Source organism: Canis lupus, chromosome 35, assembly GCF_011100685.1.
Source record: "Canis lupus familiaris isolate Mischka breed German Shepherd chromosome 35, alternate assembly UU_Cfam_GSD_1.0, whole genome shotgun sequence".
Classification (NCBI taxonomy): domain Eukaryota; kingdom Metazoa; phylum Chordata; class Mammalia; order Carnivora; family Canidae; genus Canis; species Canis lupus.
The window spans coordinates 3,783,173-3,802,295 of record NC_049256.1 but is presented as its reverse complement, the minus strand read 5'-3'; the positions used below and the strand labels follow the sequence as shown (position 1 = coordinate 3,802,295).

At 35.8% G+C, this 19,123-nt stretch overlaps 1 protein-coding gene across 2 annotated transcripts in view; it reads left to right on the top strand.

The window, feature by feature from the left end:
* GMDS (GDP-mannose 4,6-dehydratase) overlaps positions 1 to 19,123 on the top strand; it is a 574,940-nt gene that overhangs the window by 130,066 nt on the left and 425,751 nt on the right. For both annotated transcript variants that reach the window (XM_038584010.1, XM_038584011.1), the window contains exons 3-4: positions 3,210 to 3,297; positions 4,850 to 4,959. In XM_038584010.1, the coding sequence (XP_038439938.1) occupies positions 3,210 to 3,297; positions 4,850 to 4,959 (198 nt within the window). The remainder of the gene's footprint in view (positions 1 to 3,209; positions 3,298 to 4,849; positions 4,960 to 19,123) is intronic.

Here is a 19,123-nt window from a genome sequence, read left to right as displayed (position 1 = left end):
AAATAACATGGTAACAAATACAACAAAGCATATCAGAATTAAAAATAAGGAATAGGTTAATTGTGGGTTTTCCTTTTAAGAGAGGAATTATGACCAGGGAGTATGAGGAGAACAGAAAGGAAATTACACTTAAGGATTGTCCAGTTGTTATCTCTGGGAGATTATTTGCTGGAACATGGAGTTCCTATGAATCCATTCATGATCTATAAAATATTTTTTTCTGGGTTGTTGAATATTCTAGAAGGCTTAGTGAAAAAAGGCAAAAGTTTTTATGGATTTCATTTTGAAAACATACTGAGTGTTGGTAGGAGGGACCATGTCTACACTTGAACGAACACTTCCACTGGTTGTGTGATCTCAGGCAGTGTCCTCACCTGTAGAATGGGAGTAATATGAGGAAGACTGTTGTAAAGATCAGTGATTTAATGTCTATGAAGATCAGTATCTGGTGCATGGTCATTGCCCATGTACATGTTAGCTATTGATGCTATCTATATAATTTGTACTTTTCAAAAGCAAGTGGCATTAAACATCCCTGGGGGTTGGGGGGGGGGTCATCCTTGCCTCCAAAAGAAATCTAGCATCGAAAGAATTTGAAATCTAGTAATAATTTTTCTTTGTTGAAATAACAAACAAACATGTACTGATGGATTTCAAATCCAGTGGTAACAATTTTCTGTTTTTGAGATTGTAATAAATAAATAAATGAGCAAGCATTTCTGTTGTATTGCCAAATCTGACTCTAGGTTTTGAAGTCAAACTGTGTTTGTTCTGATACTGAGAGAACTTGAAATTCTCCTTTTCATTACTTAGTTAAATGGGACATGAAATTTGTCAAAGTACTCCTTTCTGTTTCAGACCTCAGTTTTTCAGAATTATATGTTTTGAACTGCTATAATATAATAGTGATTTTGATTAATTTTATATGGAGTCCTATTCAGCTCATTTATCTTTTCATTTTGGTTTCCTAACTTCTCTTCTCTTTTCCCCCCAAATCCTTATAAAAACAAACAATAACCTTATATACATCCCTTCTGTAAAGAGAAAGCTGCTAATCTCAAATTCTTAGCTAGATTATCCAGTTTGCACACATTTTGGCTTGTCTTAAAGTTTGTATTTCACCTGTCTCTGAAGGAGACAGACTCAGCTTTCATTAGTTCTTAGAATAATACTTGCTGTCATGGATTAAGCATTTGGCAGATCTTTCTTTCCCTGTATACACATACCAAAAGTTGGGAGTGAGGGGAAATTAAAACACATTTTTTTCATATTAAAAAAACCTAGTGCTTAATGCTTTGGTTATAAGTGTGACCCAAAAGTCCCATATTATTTATTTGCTGTGATTTTGTATAGTCTGATTTCATACTGACTCCATCAGTATCATTTAATATTTTTATCAGAGCCTTTTATGTCTCTGTATGCAAGGTGTATGTATATAGAGTTTCTCTTTGTTTCAGGATGTTGAAATATATAACTTACCCAGAATCCAGCAATCAAAAGAACAGATAGACTAAATCATATTATTATTATTGTTATTATTATTTTCATTGTCAAAATTAAATTATCTGTTTTTAGAGCATAGAAATTCGTTTATACTCAATGAGAGAAAGTTCTACTTATATCTGAGAAAGCTATATTTCAGAAATAACTTGGTGGTAAACACCAATTTTGCTGTATATAAGTGGATATGTGAACTTGGTTTTTATTACAAAATTGTTAAACAGAATTATTGTTTGTAGAGCAGTTCAACTTTACAATTAAGAACAACTTGAAAAATTAGAGACTGTGAAGTAGAATAAATTCTAAGCTGGATGTGTTATTTTCTCTACTTCTAAATTAAGAAGTGGATATGTACAACCCAAATCTCAATTTAACGTTTCCTAGATTTTACAGTTTGCCTCCTGAAATGTCAATAAAATTTGTGATGTTCCTTTCTTAAAAATATTTTTATTTTTACCAAATTTTCTTGGGCTTAGTTCTTTTGGAAAATAGTGTGGATGAGTGCTTTTCTCTTTGGCTAAAGCAGCTAACCAACAGAATTATTAATTGTGGGTGTGTTGTATCCTTTGCAGAAGTTAATTTCTCATGTATGCCGTATAAAATGACGATGACATGTCTTTCTATTTGAAAGAAAGTCTTATGTGCTTATAATTCTTCACCTCCCCCGCCCCCCGGCATTTGGAATATTTGAGTCATGCCAAGGATTAATTTTGGTTTGAAACAGACAGAAAACGATTGAGTTAAAATATAGAAGTGTATTCAGCTGCAAATGAAACTACCCAACATTCGAAGGAACACTTCTAAAATAAGTGAAGGATTAAAACTGCCACCAGTAGAACTGGAACTTGGGCAGCTGGTGACATAAGCTTGTATTAGCATTGGCAACACAAAGGGAGCAATCTTGACATAAGAAGGAAGTGAGACCAGGTCTTGAACAATTTCTTTATGTATCAGACACAAATAGTCTTTTCTTCGGTATCAGGCAGGTATGCATTCTTGTTCCAAGGACTTTTTTTTTCCCCTCACGCTTAACATGGTTAAGTCAAAGATAAAAATTTTTAAAAATAAAAAAAATTAAAAATCATTTCTTCATATCTTAAATTTAGTAGACTATCTGTCTTGTCCCTAATCTATGCTATTTCTTTTTCACAAAGCTGGATAATAGCAGCTGCTGTTTATTTTTGTGGATGCAGATATATGTATACATATGTAATAGGTGCCCCGATGTAAAGCTCCGAGGACACTGGAAGGATGTGGTGGCAGGAGCCTCTCGGCCTCATGCTTTGTGTTACAGAGGCTGCAAGGCCGTTTAACCGATATGGCCTCGCATGGTCTGTCTTCGGTTTCAAACTGAAGAGATATTTTGTCAGCAACAGGGCTCTAAGTGTGTGTGTGTTTGGAAAAGGAGACATCTGAGTATCTGTAACTAAGCATTTGCTGTGAAGTCACATAATTATCTAATTACTTTTGTTGAGATTGGCAGTGAAAACACCACAGAGAGATGAAAGTACAATGCTGGTGGCTGGTGGGCAGTGGTTGGGGAGGAAGTAAGCAGTGGAACTATTTTTAATAATTTAAGGATAATGTTCATAAGTTTCTAAGTTATAGTTATTTTTTCATAAGGTAAGCATTTACAAAAGAACCGCCAAGTTATCTATCCTCATTGCACATTTATAATTTCTTATCTTTCTACACTATAAAAATTGCAGGTCCATGGAATTGTGCGGCGATCCAGTTCATTCAATACGGGTCGAATTGAACATCTGTATAAGAACCCCCAGGCTCATATCGAAGGAAGTAAGTCATTTTCTTTTCTAAAATTTCTTCCTGTAGCTTCCTATATTATGATGTTATTTTCAAATGTCATTTTTCTCAAAGCCCATCAATTATTTACCTGTGAATTGCCTGCGTTGAATGCTATCTGCATGCTTTGAAAGCCCTTCCATTGCTTGCTGCCCCTGGGCCACAGTGTCATCTTGGTTAGGCTGTTACAGGATATTGGTCAGGTGATGCTGCTCAGGAGCCCAAGAGTAGACATGCCTTTGATCAGCCTTCTCCAGGTGTCCTTATCCCCTCAAGTAAGATCAGGTCCATATTCACAGAATGCCCCTTTGCTTTTTATGTTTGTTCTACTGTAATCAAGCTAAGTGATCTTTGTACATTTATTTAATTTTTAAAATAATTTGTGAGGACAAGTCCAAAAACAGGTGGCAATCAAAACTATATTTAACTGCTCTCCAGATTACTGTCAGTATTTGCAGTCACGTGTTATTTTGTTACTAAGATTGCTTGCATGTGGCCATATAGTCTAAGCAGCAGGGCCACAGTATTTCCTCATTTACTCTTCATAGCAGCTCTGAAGCTTATGAGTGAGACCATTTTACAGATGAGGAAATGGAGGCAGAAAGAGCTGATAACTTTATTGAGGTCACACACCATGGAAAAGACAGAGCTAGGACCAGGACACTGGGTTTTTATCTCCAAGTTCAGCCTGCTTTTCCTTGTCCAGTTTTTCCAACTAGCAGGGATGATTCAGTTAGCCTGTAAAGCTTAAGTCATTTTATATTCATTTCAGAGCACTGAATGCTTAGAGATTTGGGTTTACTTGTACAGGTATTATAGGCATCAGGAAGATGACCTAGTTGTTCTCACTAAAGGGTTTTCACCTTAATATTTAGGTTATTCAGTATATCTTCCTTGAAAATTATTATCATTTTTGTGCAGAGTGCAGAATGATAGTGCCATTGACTCTAGACATAGATGAATATTATGTAAAAATAATGAAAAAAATTAAGCTAGCAAATCGCCCATCTACACAGTGTCAAACTCAGTAAAATCAGCATAAGGATCTGCTGAGATTTAGGGTTAGAAGAGGCTACTTGTCCTTTAATCAGTTACGTGACTACATCAGGCATTTTGTGGATGGTTTAAAGATGGATGTTTATGAAGTACTTAAAACTCACTAGTTAAAAGTATCTGATTCACTATTACCAGTGTATTACAGAGTTCTTTAGAGAATATATGCATTTTTGTGAGATTTTTGTCTGAATCTCACTCTTATGTAACACATCTTACAACTACCTGGGAACTATAAGACACATTAATTGTATAACATCTGTCTTGATATGATTTTTTTTAAAAAAGTTTGTTTGAATTTTTACAAATCCTTTTTAGACATAGGAAACAAGTGGGAGTATCTTTCTACTATTTAGGTTCTTTAAAGATTACACTCTGCTGCTCTGAAACCAGTCTGGTTTTCATACTTTCAGAATATACCTTTCAATTTTGATACTGTAAAAAATGGGCTTATGTTTTCTTCTATCTAATAGTATGCTTTTGAATTCTAAAGACATGAAGTTGCACTATGGGGATCTCACTGACAGTACCTGTCTTGTGAAGATCATTAATGAAGTAAAGCCTACGGAGATCTACAATCTTGGAGCCCAGAGCCACGTTAAAGTAAGTAAGATATTTTTACGGTCAGATTTCTTTGGCTGTATTCCTGAGTTGTTTCTGTATTTCAGTTTTTTCCGTTCCTTCTTTTGTTTGTTTGTTTGTTTGTTTGTTGCTTCTTAATGCAGGCAATACTCCTAGTCTTCAGGTTTAATTAATGAATCTAATAGAAATACTAATACTTTTAAAAAGTGTATTCTCTATTATTGAGCAATATGAGATGTTACTGCTAACATTAAAATAGCTGTACTCTTTTATTTTGGGTTGATCTTGTACTCTATTTTCTGCCATTTCAAATCACATTGTGAATGAAGTGTTTTGTTTAAATGTTGGAAAATGTAACACAATAGGACTTCTATTTTAATACTAATTTTTGGTAGTGGTTATATTATTGGCTGAGAAAAAAATATTTTTTGAGTTCAATAATATGTTAAAATTAATTGAATTAACTTTTTATGGTAAATAGTAAAACTCATGGGAAGAAAAACTCTTTTTCACCTTTTGTCTCTCCAGTATGATACAGCTAATGTTGATTTCTTTCCCTTAATTCTGATTCTCCGGTAGTCTACCTATCTCGCTTTAGTTTTTCTTTCTGGAACAAATCACAGTAAACCTGAGAAGCCCATCCCTGGGGCTCTAGCAATCTGCTTAATTCAAATTTTTGTTGCTCTATCCTAGTGTTCACTTGAGTGAGTGAAATCCAAAGCGAGCAATGACATGAGTTCTATTTAGATACTTATTCAATCAGGATAGTGGAGCTTAGAAATAAAAGCAAATAGCTCTAAGTTAAAAGAGCCCCCACCCCCCAAAAAAAGTCCAACGAATCTATCAGTATTTTTTACTGTTTAATGAATGAATTTAGCAGTGTTATTTCAGAAATAATTAAGGTGATTTGTATTCCTTCATATCCCCAACTTTAGAATGAATGGAAGCTATATGCCAGTTTTATATCTCTGGTAGTTTAAGGAAGAAACTATAAATAAAATGAAACCACATGTGTAGAACATAGAGAATCATAGTGGTAAACCCAGTCTTAAAATTGATATCAAATTTAAAAAGTGTATATATCCTCATAATTTACATTTTTCTCTAAAATGTTAACCTTGAGGGATAGCTACATGGCAATAAAGATAGTTCTTATCTGTGCTAAGACAAAATTTTTTTCCACTTTCTTAACCTCTGATGATTCTGTTCAGTATCCAGTGTTAACCTTTGGACTGTGAAAGCTATCAAAGTCTTTCATTTAGAGCAGAACTGTTTTTCTAGATGATTCTGAATGTATTTTCTCATTTTGAAAAGGTATCTTATGCATAGTATGCCTTGAGAGATTCCACCTCCCTTTTCTGTAGAGGAATAGTCACTCTCTTCGTCACTCCAGGTATAAAGACTATTCATTCCTGACTGGAGCAATCAGTCCATCTCCCACATTATAATTTCTCTAGTTGCCTCTTGGCCTTCTTGACCACATGAGAGTATCTTCCAGGCAAAATCTGAGTATTTTGTAGTGGATGTGCTGTTATTCCATTTCCCTTACATTAAAAACTTTCCCTTGTGATTGTGGATAGTTTATCACCCCTGGAGCTATAAACTGGCATGGTAGGAAGATGCACGAAATTTTATGAAGATTTATTTATAGAAGGTCTTCCCATCATTTTAGTGTTAAATAAGTAAGTCTTCTCCTTTTTCCAAAAAGTTTTTGTAGTTCAGAAAGTCCTTTCTTCTTGAAATGAGCCTAATACTATGTGGTTATCTTTCTAGAGTGGTTGCACTGTAAGTATAGAAAGCTTAGGAAATGGAGTCATTTTATTCTAAGTTGCTATGTCTGTGAAGTTTGTCTGTTTTTATTGTGTTTTGCCTGCCTCTCCTGAAGGCCATTTAATTAGAAGAAATGGTGCTTAATTGAATATGAATTCTGGCTTGTAAGGTCATAGCCCTTCAACAAATATTTCCACGTGTGGTGGCAGGGAGGATACAAAGATTATATAAAACCCACGTCTGTTGTGGAAGTTTTAAATGTATGTGGGAGTGATTTGTGGCAAGTGATGGAGGCTGGCGCTAATATCTTTGAGTTTTTAGAGTAGGGTGAGAGGACTTCAGTCTGAGGGGATTATGATGGTATCAAGGAGTAGGTTTCTAGAAGTTTGCAGACACAGTTAAGTGGGAACTAGTAGTTGGAATGGAGGTAGTAAGGCCAAGAGTTAAAAGTGAGAAAACTTGGGATATGTTTTAACATGATGAGCATTCTAGATTAGCTGAGCAAAAAATTTAATGAAGAGAAATGTGATGTAAGGCTCTGTAGCCCAAAGTTGGGCTATCTTTGTGCAACCTCTGCATATTTTTGAACATAGGAAAACAGATTTGGAGATGAGTTTTACAGGTAAGTCTAGCAATAGGACTCCGAAGAGATATAGGAAGCTGTTTGAAGATGGTGGGAATGAGGTTGGTGACATAGGATGCCTGGTAGGGCTGACACCTCTGTGCTGATAAGATATGGGAGCCAGGGAAGCAGGAAAGCAATGCTCCAGTGCCCAGGGGACCTGATGACTAATGGTACCAATACTGGAAGCAGGCATTCAAGGAGGGACTGTTGGAGTCAGGCAGGGTAAAGGAGAGATTCCCTCTTGGATGTGTTCTACTGGCAGTCCTTGAAGTGCATTCAGATGAAGCAGGTCATCAGGCAGTTTAAAATATATTGTGAGGTTTGGGGGTATAGAGATGTAAAGTCAGCTCTGGGAATTCTTGAGATAGCAAGGTGGCAGGTAGAGAAGGAGGAGTAGAGCACTGAAGATTGAATCTAGAGGACCTGAGTGTATTTAGAGTGGGAGGAGGAAGAGTAGTCACCGATCACAGTAGGAGATGGACAGGCAGGAGAGTAGAATTGTGTTACAGAAGTAAAAAATCAGACCATTTCAAGCAGGAGGGAATATCAACCGTGCTAGATACTTCTAAAAAGAGCATTTTAGCAATATGATAGAAGAGTTAGCCAGGGTGCAGTTTAGAAGTTGAGGGGTTATGAGGGAAATGCAAGTTGAGTGGATTCTTTTCTAGAAATTTCCTGGTGTAAGAAGGAAGAAAGAGAATATGATAGATAAGGCTCACTTTAGCATCAGCTGCAGATTGCAGGGCCCTTCCTCAGAATTCGATTCATTAGGTCTAGAGTAGGGTGAGAATTTCCATTTTTAGGATTGTTCGGGTAATGCTGACTTTGGTCTGAGAATTTCACTTTGAGAACCATTGCTCTGATGTTTCCAGCTTCTTGTTTTATCCATATTTAATATGTGCCTCACATGCATTCTTCTTCGGCCCTTTTTTAATATATCAATTTTTGACTTTGATGTAAAATTATCCTGCTCCTTGCCAGTTAGTGACCTTGTGAGTTTTTAAAGCCTAAAACTGTACCTGTTATCAGGAATGATGAGAATGGAAAGAGTCTAAGGAGAATCTGATATATTTTTTATACCAAAACTGTTCACATTGACAAATCTTTTTCTGTGTAGTCCATGAGAAATAACAGTATTTTAGAGGAATAGTATGAGTACAAACCACTGCTAGGATGTCCTTTAAAAAATCCACGTTCCACGTTACTATTTCTGCTGTGATCTAGTGTCAGATTGATTCTTAGTCCTAGAAAGAGCAGGTGTGGGGCAGGGGCTAGAGTGATGGCAGCCGGGGATGACAGACTGCCATGTTGTTGGGGTGTTGCCCTGTTCCCTGACCACTCCAAGGCTCCGGGTTTGGGCTTCAGCGGTCTATCTGTCCTCTTAGCAGCTTGTTAGGGGCTTTGTATGGAAAACACACACATACACACACACACACGTTAATCAGCTTTGCAGGATTTATTGTATTCTTAGACAGTAGTTCGTAAACAAAAGTTCTGACAGTGGAATACCTGCAGTAAGGGTAATTAAAATACATGTTTGTTATTTGGTTTGGAGCTTTTTTGAAGGAACGTTCTAATATTAGCACATTTTGTATTTAATTTTGAATCTGTGACTTCTAGACTAGGCATTGTTTGTGTTGGCTTCTCTTTGTGCAGGATAAAGTCTTCTATCACTCTCACTTCCAGTTAATTTGCTGTGGGCTATGGTATGCTAAAAGTAAGGAAAATAAAATAATAGGAAGTTGGTCTGGTTTCCTGTAGGAAACCAATGAAGATGAAATTGGTTCTTGGAATAAACCCACAGCAGTCTGGGAAATACTGACTGAAGACATTTTTCTGAATCATAAACAGAAAAATTATGACTCATGAAGTGTGGGTCATTGAGAGGCTGATTTGATCTTATGTGGGAGAAAGTGAGAGATGACGGAAATGTACTAGTTATTAAAAGTAGTTAAACCTAGCATGATGACATCATCCCAGTAGGAACAAATTATCCAATATTTAGTTCTGCCCATTTTGATGGGGAAAATGTTTCAAGAGCCTGCTTTATTGTTCTTTTTTTTTTTAAACTGTGTAAATAATAGTTTTTCAGTAATTTCTGTCTTAAGTTTCTTATCTGTTCAGTGTGCATTACTGTCATGATTTTGGATTTATCCACCATTCCTCAAGCTTCTTTGGTAATCTCATGTCATTTATTTTTGAAACCATACTGTTGGATGAAATCTTTCTACTGTCAATCTAGTCCAGCATTACTCCCTTTTGTCTCACAGTGTTATGTTGGAATTGCCTTTATTTTTTTTCCCAAAGAAATGAAAATTATGCAGTCATGGAATGTTACAGCTAAAAGGAACTTCAGAAATGATTTCATATGGTTTCCATTTTATAAATGAAGTTATCTACTCAAAATCACACATCTAGTTGCTGGCCAGTCCAGGATTGGAACTCAGACGTTTCTATTCTTTATTTTAAAGACCATTCAAGAAAATGATTACAATTATAATGTAAAATGGTTCTCACCTTAAATTTTTCTTTCCCCACATACCTAAGTTTCTTCTTAAGCTTATTTCTTTTTCCTTGTGTCGTCAGTGGAGACAGAAAGTCATTTTCTCTTTAGTTTTGAGAAGGATCTTCAGTGTTGAAGACCATTATTAAGTCTCTTCTTTAATTTTATCTTATGCAAATTGAATAACTCTATACTTTTCATTAGATTTCTAGCTCTCTAATAAGGTTTATTATTTTCCTTTTTAATTCTCTGTAAACTATTTGTTTAATTTTGTTTCATGACAGTTGGGAGGCCTGAGTGCCCAGAAGGTAAACTGAGGCATGGCTGATTAGGAGCAGGAATTGTGAGTGGGATTTCCTTGTCTGGTTGTATGGGACCAGTCAGCAGATTGTGAACATGGAAGCTGAGTCTAAATTTTCCTCACAGTGGTACTTCCAGTCCAGGAAGCTAGACAAGAAGCAGAGTTGATTGTGAACCAAGTGGCTAGTATAGTGGCCAGGCACCAAGTTATAATTGAGGAGAGATGAGAGAAAAACCAGGCTAGGGAATGAAGCTGGGAATTAAAAAAAAGGCATGGGAATTAGACAAGTGGCCCCTGGGAAGGAGACTGAGAAGTTTAATTACCTGAGTTAAAGACTGTCATCTCCAGTGGCTTTTTCCTGGCTGGTCCTGGGAATTGAAATTTATAGCTAGAGAGCTGACCCCCATATTTATCTCCAGGAAGCCTAAACTTCTTATGGTTTCTCTCATTGAGGGGAGGAGGGGACAGGTGACTAAATGCATTGGAGAATTACATTATGTTAGGAAAGGGCAGGTGCCTGGGTTCAATATCTGGTTACTGCCTAAATAAACCAGTTATAGAACAAAATAAAATTGCAACAGTGTGGCCCTTTGCTGTATAATGATAGCAAGGGTAAGGGGTGGCCTATTAAAAACCCAGAGCAAATGACAGAGAGCACTGTTCTGTGTCCTTATGTCCTTGATCATTCATTCCCCCCCCCCTTTTTTTTTTAATCTTGGGAAGGCTGAAAAGGAGGTGTGGGTAGAACGGGAAAATGAGGAGTAGGCAGGGAGGGGGGCTTAGCTATTTCTGTTAGGAAGGAAACTGAGAATATCCTTAAATGTGGGTGAGGGTCAAGTTTCATGTCCCACTCAATTGCATGTTAGATTTCATTAAATCAAATTGTGTGAATATAGCTAGTGGGGGTGGGGGCTCAGCGGTTTAGCGCTGCCTTCAGCCCAGGGTGTGATCCTGGAGACCCGGGATCGAGTCCCACATCGGGCTCCCTGCATGGAGCCTGCTTCTCCTTCTCCCTCTGCCTGGGTCTCTGCCTCTCTCTCCTCTTCTCTCTCTCTCTCTCTCTCTCTCTCTCTCTGTCTCTCATGAATAAATAAATAAATAATCTTAAAAAAAAAAGGTTAGGTATCCCCATCCCCCAACCCCCACTTTTTGAAAGATCCCATTATACCATTTTGCTTTTATGATGGACCTATATTAGTACCTATATTCACCAATCACAAGAAATCTGAAGAAAATTTTCACTTTTATGAAAATAGCAAAAATAGTGTTCAGCACTTGTTTTGCATGAGGCAGCATGCACCCCAAGCAGCGAGAGTGGCCACATCATGCTTCTTCCCCAGGAACTACATTAAACATCTCAGCATCAAAACAAGTTAGTTTTGTGTTGTGAGCATCTGTGCTTTTTTTTTTAATTTTTAATTTTTTTTTTTAATTTTATTTATTTATGATAGTCACATAGAGAGAGAGAGAGAGAGAGAGAGAGAGAGGCAGAGACATAGGCAGAGGGAGAAGCAGGCTCCATGCACCGGGAGCCTGACGTGGGATTCGATCCGGGGTCTCCAGGATCGCGCCCTGGGCCAAAGGCAGGCGCCAGACCGCTGCGCCACCCAGGGATCCCGCATCTGTGCTTTATCTCAATTTCTTTTCTGTATCTGTTAAGCAGGATGTGTCCTAAGGTATCCGCAAAGCCTAAAAGAGGTTATTTTTTGAGTCTAGGAATGCTAAAAAATTATTCCATATAAATTAATGGTAATTGTTTCTTTACTTTATGCCATTTTGGCTTATGAAAGGTTTCCTAGAGTGGTCTACTTTTGGATAGTGGGGGAAACCTATAGATGACTGTCACAGGGCAGAAGGGCGGGGAGAAGGGTTTTCATGAGACACTGTGGTACATGCAAAAGTTCTCAAAATTGGGGTGCAGATAGAATTCCCAGGACGCATTGTAACATTTTAGATCCAGGCCTACCCTAGACCTTGGGCCCTGGTGTTTTCCCTGACTTCAGATCGTGGCCATATTAAGTGGTAGATATGTGACTTCAGCAGAGTGCTTGGCATTTTTAAGTCTCCATTTACTCATCTACAAGATGAGCACCTATCTTAGGTTGGAGATCTTACTACTTGCTTCTACCTATGGGCCTTTGCACTGGCTTTTGATTTTGATACTCTTTCCTGCATATCCACCTGCTCGTTCTCTTCACTACCCTCAACCTTTATTCAAATGTCAGCTTCTCAGCAAGGCTCTGCTGATGATGCTCTTTGTAGTAGTAACGCCAGGGAACGGTGGCACAGTCCATCGTGAGGGAGAAGGCTGCCAAATAAATGTAGTAGGAATGGGGGGGGGGCAGGAAATGTAAATAATTGGCTGCTGTGTATCCCTACCTCCAATCCCAGTGTGCTCTCCATTATAATTTAGGCTAACATGAGGCAAATTATGCTGAGAAACAAATCCCCTAAGGTAACACCGGGATCTAACTATCATTCGTTGTTTCATCTGTGTTTGTTTGAAATTATATGTAAGAATGTTTTCCTCATTCAGATGCCTGTAGTTCCTGCCACTGAAACATTAACTTGTTATGCCATATTATAAAGGGGAAAATGATGGTTTGGGCCCTTTGATTTTTATGAAATGGGCCATAGTATTTTGAGGTGGAAGAGATCTTGACGATGAGGCAGCTCAAGCCCTTATTTTACAAAACGCAGCTTAAGACTTCCATTTGATGAGCAGCAGAGCCGACTATCTAGGCTGGAGCCCAGGGCTGACACCACTTGGTTTTCTTGTTGTACAGGTAATCTAAGAAGACTGAGATGGGAAAGATGTCACTGAAATACCAAGGGAAGAGAACATAAGGCTCCTAATGTTTGAAATTTCACCTCTCTTCTTATTCCCACCACTTATTACAGTGAAATAAAGTTTTGATACAATAGGTTTGAGTTAAAAGCATTTTTTTTCCTTGATGGAGGAAACTGGTTGTAATTAATACCATATGAGTAGTGTTTGCATAGTGAAGAAGATCCCTAAATACAACAGTACAAGGTGAAATGTTAGCACATAAGTGATATTAAAATAAAATTAGTATAGAAGGAAAATAGAAATCTACAGTAGTGCTAAGTCATCAGGAATAATCACAACCTTTTTGGCTGGAATAGTTCAATAAAAAAATTTATATTGAGTGTCTCCTCTGTGCTGGTGTGTAAGTAAGTTTCCTTAAAAGCTTTGGGAAGCTAATAATCTTTGCTACTATGGAATCAGAAGAATCAATAGCTTGACAACCAAAATGAATAATTTGTTCCTATTTGGGTATTCTGTTTAAAGAAATTGCCAATTCAGTTATTTGACTATTATATTATCAATTAACCTATTTTCCAAGATTTAAAAGTAAATATTTCCTTTTTAATATTGCAAATATATTTTTGTTCATATATTAGTACACACAAATTATAACTCCTTGTTTGATCTCTGAAGATAACTTCTTTTGCTTAGCAGATAAATAAATTGTATTGGCTTATATATTTTATGAGGGTTAAAATTAGTTCTTATATTTTCCTATGTAATACTTTTTATATGTAATTCTTGTGTATGCTCTGAGAAGCATAAAATCACCCTAGTTGTTAGCAAGTTATTAATATTGAAATTATGAAGGTAACTTATGAGCAGAAGGGTTTACTTGATAAAGAGCAGTGAGTGCAACTTTGAGAATCTATTAAAAAAGGTGTGTTTGCAATTAGACCTAATATCCATGCATGCTACAGTGTGTCTGTTTCTGGAAAAATTAGCTCCCTTACGAGTGAAGTGAGCAAGATGAATGGAGCAACTCCTGGATGATTTTACTCTCCGTAGATAGATGTCTTGAGTGATACAAACCTCTATGTTCCAGTAAAGTTGCAGTTTTGCTGTATTTGTTCTCTAAGCCTCCATTTCTTTTCGTTTGATTCTCTGGTCGATCACCTGTAGGCACAGTCTCCGGAATTTTTAATAAATTTAGTAACTTTAGTTGTTGTAGTACAAAACCTTTTCATTTTATAATTTAACATTTATGCTTATAGTGCATAAACTCCACGAATGTAAATATGGCTAACCAGATCCTATGATTCTTAGAAAGAAGTTTAGCATTTTTTATCTTACATTCATGAGGGCAGAGCAGGACTTTATAATGCTTGTGGGTCCCTGTGTGTCATCTGGCTCAAATTCTTTTTGGAAGCCTGTTACGGATTTGAGCAATTGAATTCAAATCTAAAACCACTTAAAAAGTCCTTTATAGTCCATTAAGAATTTATATGAGAGAGAACACTCTATGAAAGTTCTCCTCTCCCTGTTCAAACAGATTGTTCTGTTTTATTAGATCTAGGTGGTATTGTAATTTTGATAACAGCTAATAACGTTTGGAATTTTGCTTATAATTAGTGGACCACACAAAGGTATGTTTGTTGGATTTTGCACTCTTAATCCACTTATTATTAAATAAAATCTAAGTATTATTTTAGCTTTGTAACAATGAAGCTAAAATTAATGCAGATAGCTAAATCTTAATATACATTTCTAGATGTATTTGTAAAACACAAATAGTAAACAAATAGTTTAGGTACTATGAGTGAAACGTTCTGTTTTGGATTTTTAACGATGAAAACTTTTTGGATTCCCAGTTAGATTGGAATATGTAATTTTTATAAATAAAGATAGATACAGATAATGCTTTAATGTCACAGTTAGATGTATCTGTAGTCCCCTCCCCTCAAAAAAAACCACAAAACACTTGTGTGTAAATTTAAGAACTTAAACTGAACTGCTCTTTTAAAACACCTCATATGGCCTGATATCAAATATGATTCCTACTATATTCTTTTAGTAAAAGTGGAGTTTATAAAATTCTCTTTGTTAGATTCTTAAAATTGGTACAGTAAAATAAAATGAAACCTTTTCTATTTCAAAAAGTTTAGTGCGTAAATTTTGTTTTAATTTCTACTTATTAAGTATTGGATACCTTACCAGTGCCAAAAAGAAATAAATTGTAAGAAAATTGCTATAATTTAGATCTCCATTTTTTGAAAAATGTCTAACGTGAAAGATTAGTAGGCATCATTATGTTATTTTCTTTAGTAACATTCACATAATATGTACATTGTTTATGAATGTTAATAAAAAACCATCCATGATGAGTTTAAATTTGCTTTATTTACAGGTAAATATGCATAAAGTCTTGGCATGGCTTGTTAAACCCTGTTAAGTTTGTCATTAGAACAACTTAGACCAAAAATTCCTTAAAAAATGTTGAATCTTAAACAATGAGCTCAACTTCTATATTAGGATTCTAGTGTTGAAGATTAAAATGAAACGTGTTGATGATTAAAATGAAGTGTTCTCTGAATGACAAAGATTATGCTGATAGCAGTTTTGCAGTTACTGTACATGGCAGACTGGCAGAGGCGAGGCAGTCAGGGTCAGCTTTTCATTCTATTTGGTAAATCAGAGTAAAACGTTTTCCTGAGTTTCCTTTCTACTCCCAACCCCATATGCTTTGTTTGTGTCAGTTTTTCTTAATAGTAAAATGTCTTTTAGAAATCAATAGTATTGACAACATTTAAGGAACATTCTTTATGACTGTTAACATATATCATTAGTCCTGATTGGAAATATCAATTTTTACCTTCACTGTGTGGATTGCTAGATGGTTTAGTAGAGGAAAGTTTTGTTTGTTTGTTTGTTTGTTTGTTTGCTTGCTTGCTTTGTTTTGGTTACCTTTACCATATGGCTCACACTGGAGTGATTTTGTTGGTTTTTTTGAACTGACATTCGTCAGGACAATTGAAAACCAACATAGGCAATACTAACGGGGAGGTTGACAGGCTCTTCAGGTTCTGATGTATTTCTCTGTCTTCTCTATTTTTATTTATTTTTTAAAGGATCTTATTAATTTATTCCTGAGAGACACAGAGAGAAACAGAGACATAGAGGGACAAACAGGCTCCCCACAGGGATCCCCAGACCCGGATCACATCCTGAGCCAAAGGCAGATGCTCAACCACTGAGCCACCCAGGCGTCCCTCTCTGTCTTCTTTAGAAAAGAATATTTGAGTGTTTAATGGAAATGGTTAATTATTAAATCACAGTACTTGAGTTATTGGTAGTTTAAATAATGCGAATAAATACTTTTTTATCTGGTTGCTTTACATTCACTTAGTATTAAATATTATGAGATTGTTTTGGTTAAATGATCTTTTTTCATTATAGTGTTTGGCAAGATTATTTAGATTGCACTTTAGCAAAAGTTCGTTCATTTTATTGTAATTATTTAAGTGACTTAAAACTTCACCTTTTCTTGTCACTTTCTTTTCCAAACAGAACTGTAGAAGTTGCCATACTAGCTAAAATTTATCAGCAGCAATAATGAAACTGTTGGCTTTAGTTTATTTTAAATAATGCATCCTCACTACTCTTTCAGTGTTAGGAAGTTGTTTATAGAAATTCCTGGTAAGCTTTGGCATTGTTGGCATTGTCGTGGGGGGAGGCAAATTACTCCTGAAGCTTCCCTTGTCATCTGTTGAGATTAGAGTTGGGATTCTTTTTTGCAACCCAGGAGGTTTTTGGTGCATGGAGGAGTGTTGTGCTCTTTTCTACACATAGATGGCAGCAAAGTGTTACAGACAGCGGAAGTCAACCTTGTTCCTATAATGAAAGATGAATGACACTATAAACTGACTTCTATCAACGTAGCTGCCTGTGTCCTGTAGTTAAACATAAAATAAGAAAGAAAGCCACTATTGATAACACAAGAATATAGGAGAATGAAGAAGGCTGTGAGAAGCTATAATACACTGCATTTCTGGACAAATCCCAGGTGGGAAGGCTTAATCTTTTAAGGTATGTCATCCACTCCTGTAAGATGATAGAAATCAGCTAAGATAATATGCATGTCAAAATAAAGAGACAGCTCAGGGCTGAGGGGCGGTAGGGAAAGAGGGAAGTAAAAGAGAAACCGTACACAAGTTGCAGCGGCAAGTAATGGCCTGCTGCCTGAGGGTACTGTAGAGTTTGGCCTGCATGTCTCCTTCTTAGTTAAGCAAGTTACAAAGAGGAAATGTCAGTCCACGAATCAGACAAACATTCCATGGGAACATTTGCTCAAATGTCAGCATTTTAGAAAATAGAACTGCAGTCTGTTATGGTCTGGTCCCCACGCTGGATTTGCTATTAAACACACAAGTGCAAATATATATTTCTTCAGAATGCATTTGCAATTAAGGAGTCATTTTATGTCTTAATTAGCATTCCTGAATAATGACATAATCACTATAAAAGATGACAGTCATCATTATAATTAATATTTAATATGTGTCTGTTTCTGAGGACCTTTCTGTGGCTTCCCACAAATTTCCAAGGTAATTTTCAAGTTGTAGAATTAAATTTGGTAAAATCACAGACATGGGGATCTAATGAAGTAAAATCATATTTATTAGAAACCTGAGATACGGAGGCAAGTTATAAAAAAGCAATTTGTAACATGTCCTGAGCTATCGAATCATGTCAGTATCTTACTAGTTATAAACATAATAAGGGCTCCTTAATGCCTCTAATGTAATGGTAATGTTGTTCAAGAAAACATTTCCGTACCCTTTAGTTTTTTTTCTGATCCACTCTCATGCGATTTAGTACCACAGACTAATCTCTGTGTCACAAAATTGATTCCAAAGGTGTGTATAACAACTTGCTCAAACGCAGTGTCTGGCAAGTCTCTCTTGTGACAGCAACTTATTTCTCACATAATTATTTTTTTAGTAAATTTGATATCTTAACAACCCTTCCCCTCATTTCTGGGTTCAAAAAATAACACTTAATATAATTTATTTCTCATACTTAATAAAGGCTTACTTGAGAGTATATTGCCATTCACTCTGTAGCTGCTTCAAGCAAACGAGGTTAGAAGGGAATGTGGTTTGCCAGGGTGTGCGGTGGTTTCCAGCCCCATTTGCTGTGCACTGTAATGGGCCTCAATGTTGTTTTAATGAAGCATAAAACATATTCCGGCTGCTTCTTGTTACTTATTAATGATTAAATGGTTACACTCTGTCATAGTGGTAGAAAAAGAAGATACCCCCATACATATATTCTGTTTTTTAAATCCCTTTTGTTAACTTCAGTGTGTACACATAGATAGGTCTGTGTTACTCTGATTTTTTTTTTTAATTGTAGGCTGTATAAGTACAAGAAGTAAAAAAATTTGTACTAATCAAAATTTCAATTTGATTGTAGGGGTAATTTTTTTCATAATTTTGTGGGCTTTTAATTAAATGGAATTTTGTAAGATGAACTTGCATAGTCATACAATTCTTAAAACCAAAGTGAAGGCTGTTCAGATTTGTCACAATAATGTGTAAATTTCTTTATAAATCATTATCAAAATATCAAATATATTTGTTTTAGATTTAGATATAAATATAATTTGTTTTAGACTGACATCTGCTGTTTGGAACCAACTTTTAACCAGAATATAATACGTTTTGCAGGTGACAGCATACTTTTTCTTTCATACTCTTTGTCCCTTTTTGGCAGTATTAGATTTAGACTGTGTGCTTTTTCTTAATGGGATAGTATGATGCAGATTATTTATGTGACCTTTTCACTGCTGCAGTTTTCATAAAAAGGGCAGTATTGCAACACCACTTCCTTCAACTGCCTGGTTTCAAAGAGTCATGTCTAAAGTAGGCAAATGTAACAGAAGAACTTTGTTTAAAATTTTTTTAAACCCAGTATTTTGATTTTTAAAAATATTAGCATGGGCACATCAATTTTTTTGATAAAATTTTGTAAATATTTTACATAAATAATTAAATGTTGAATGAATAAAATTTAAAAATTTTGCTTATAACTTTTTAAATGGATTTGAGAAAAGATATACTTTACAAATAATTTTTGACATACTTTTTCAACTAGAAAAAATAGACTTTATGTGAGTTATAGAGTTCTTTAAAAATTTATGGCATCTTATAACCA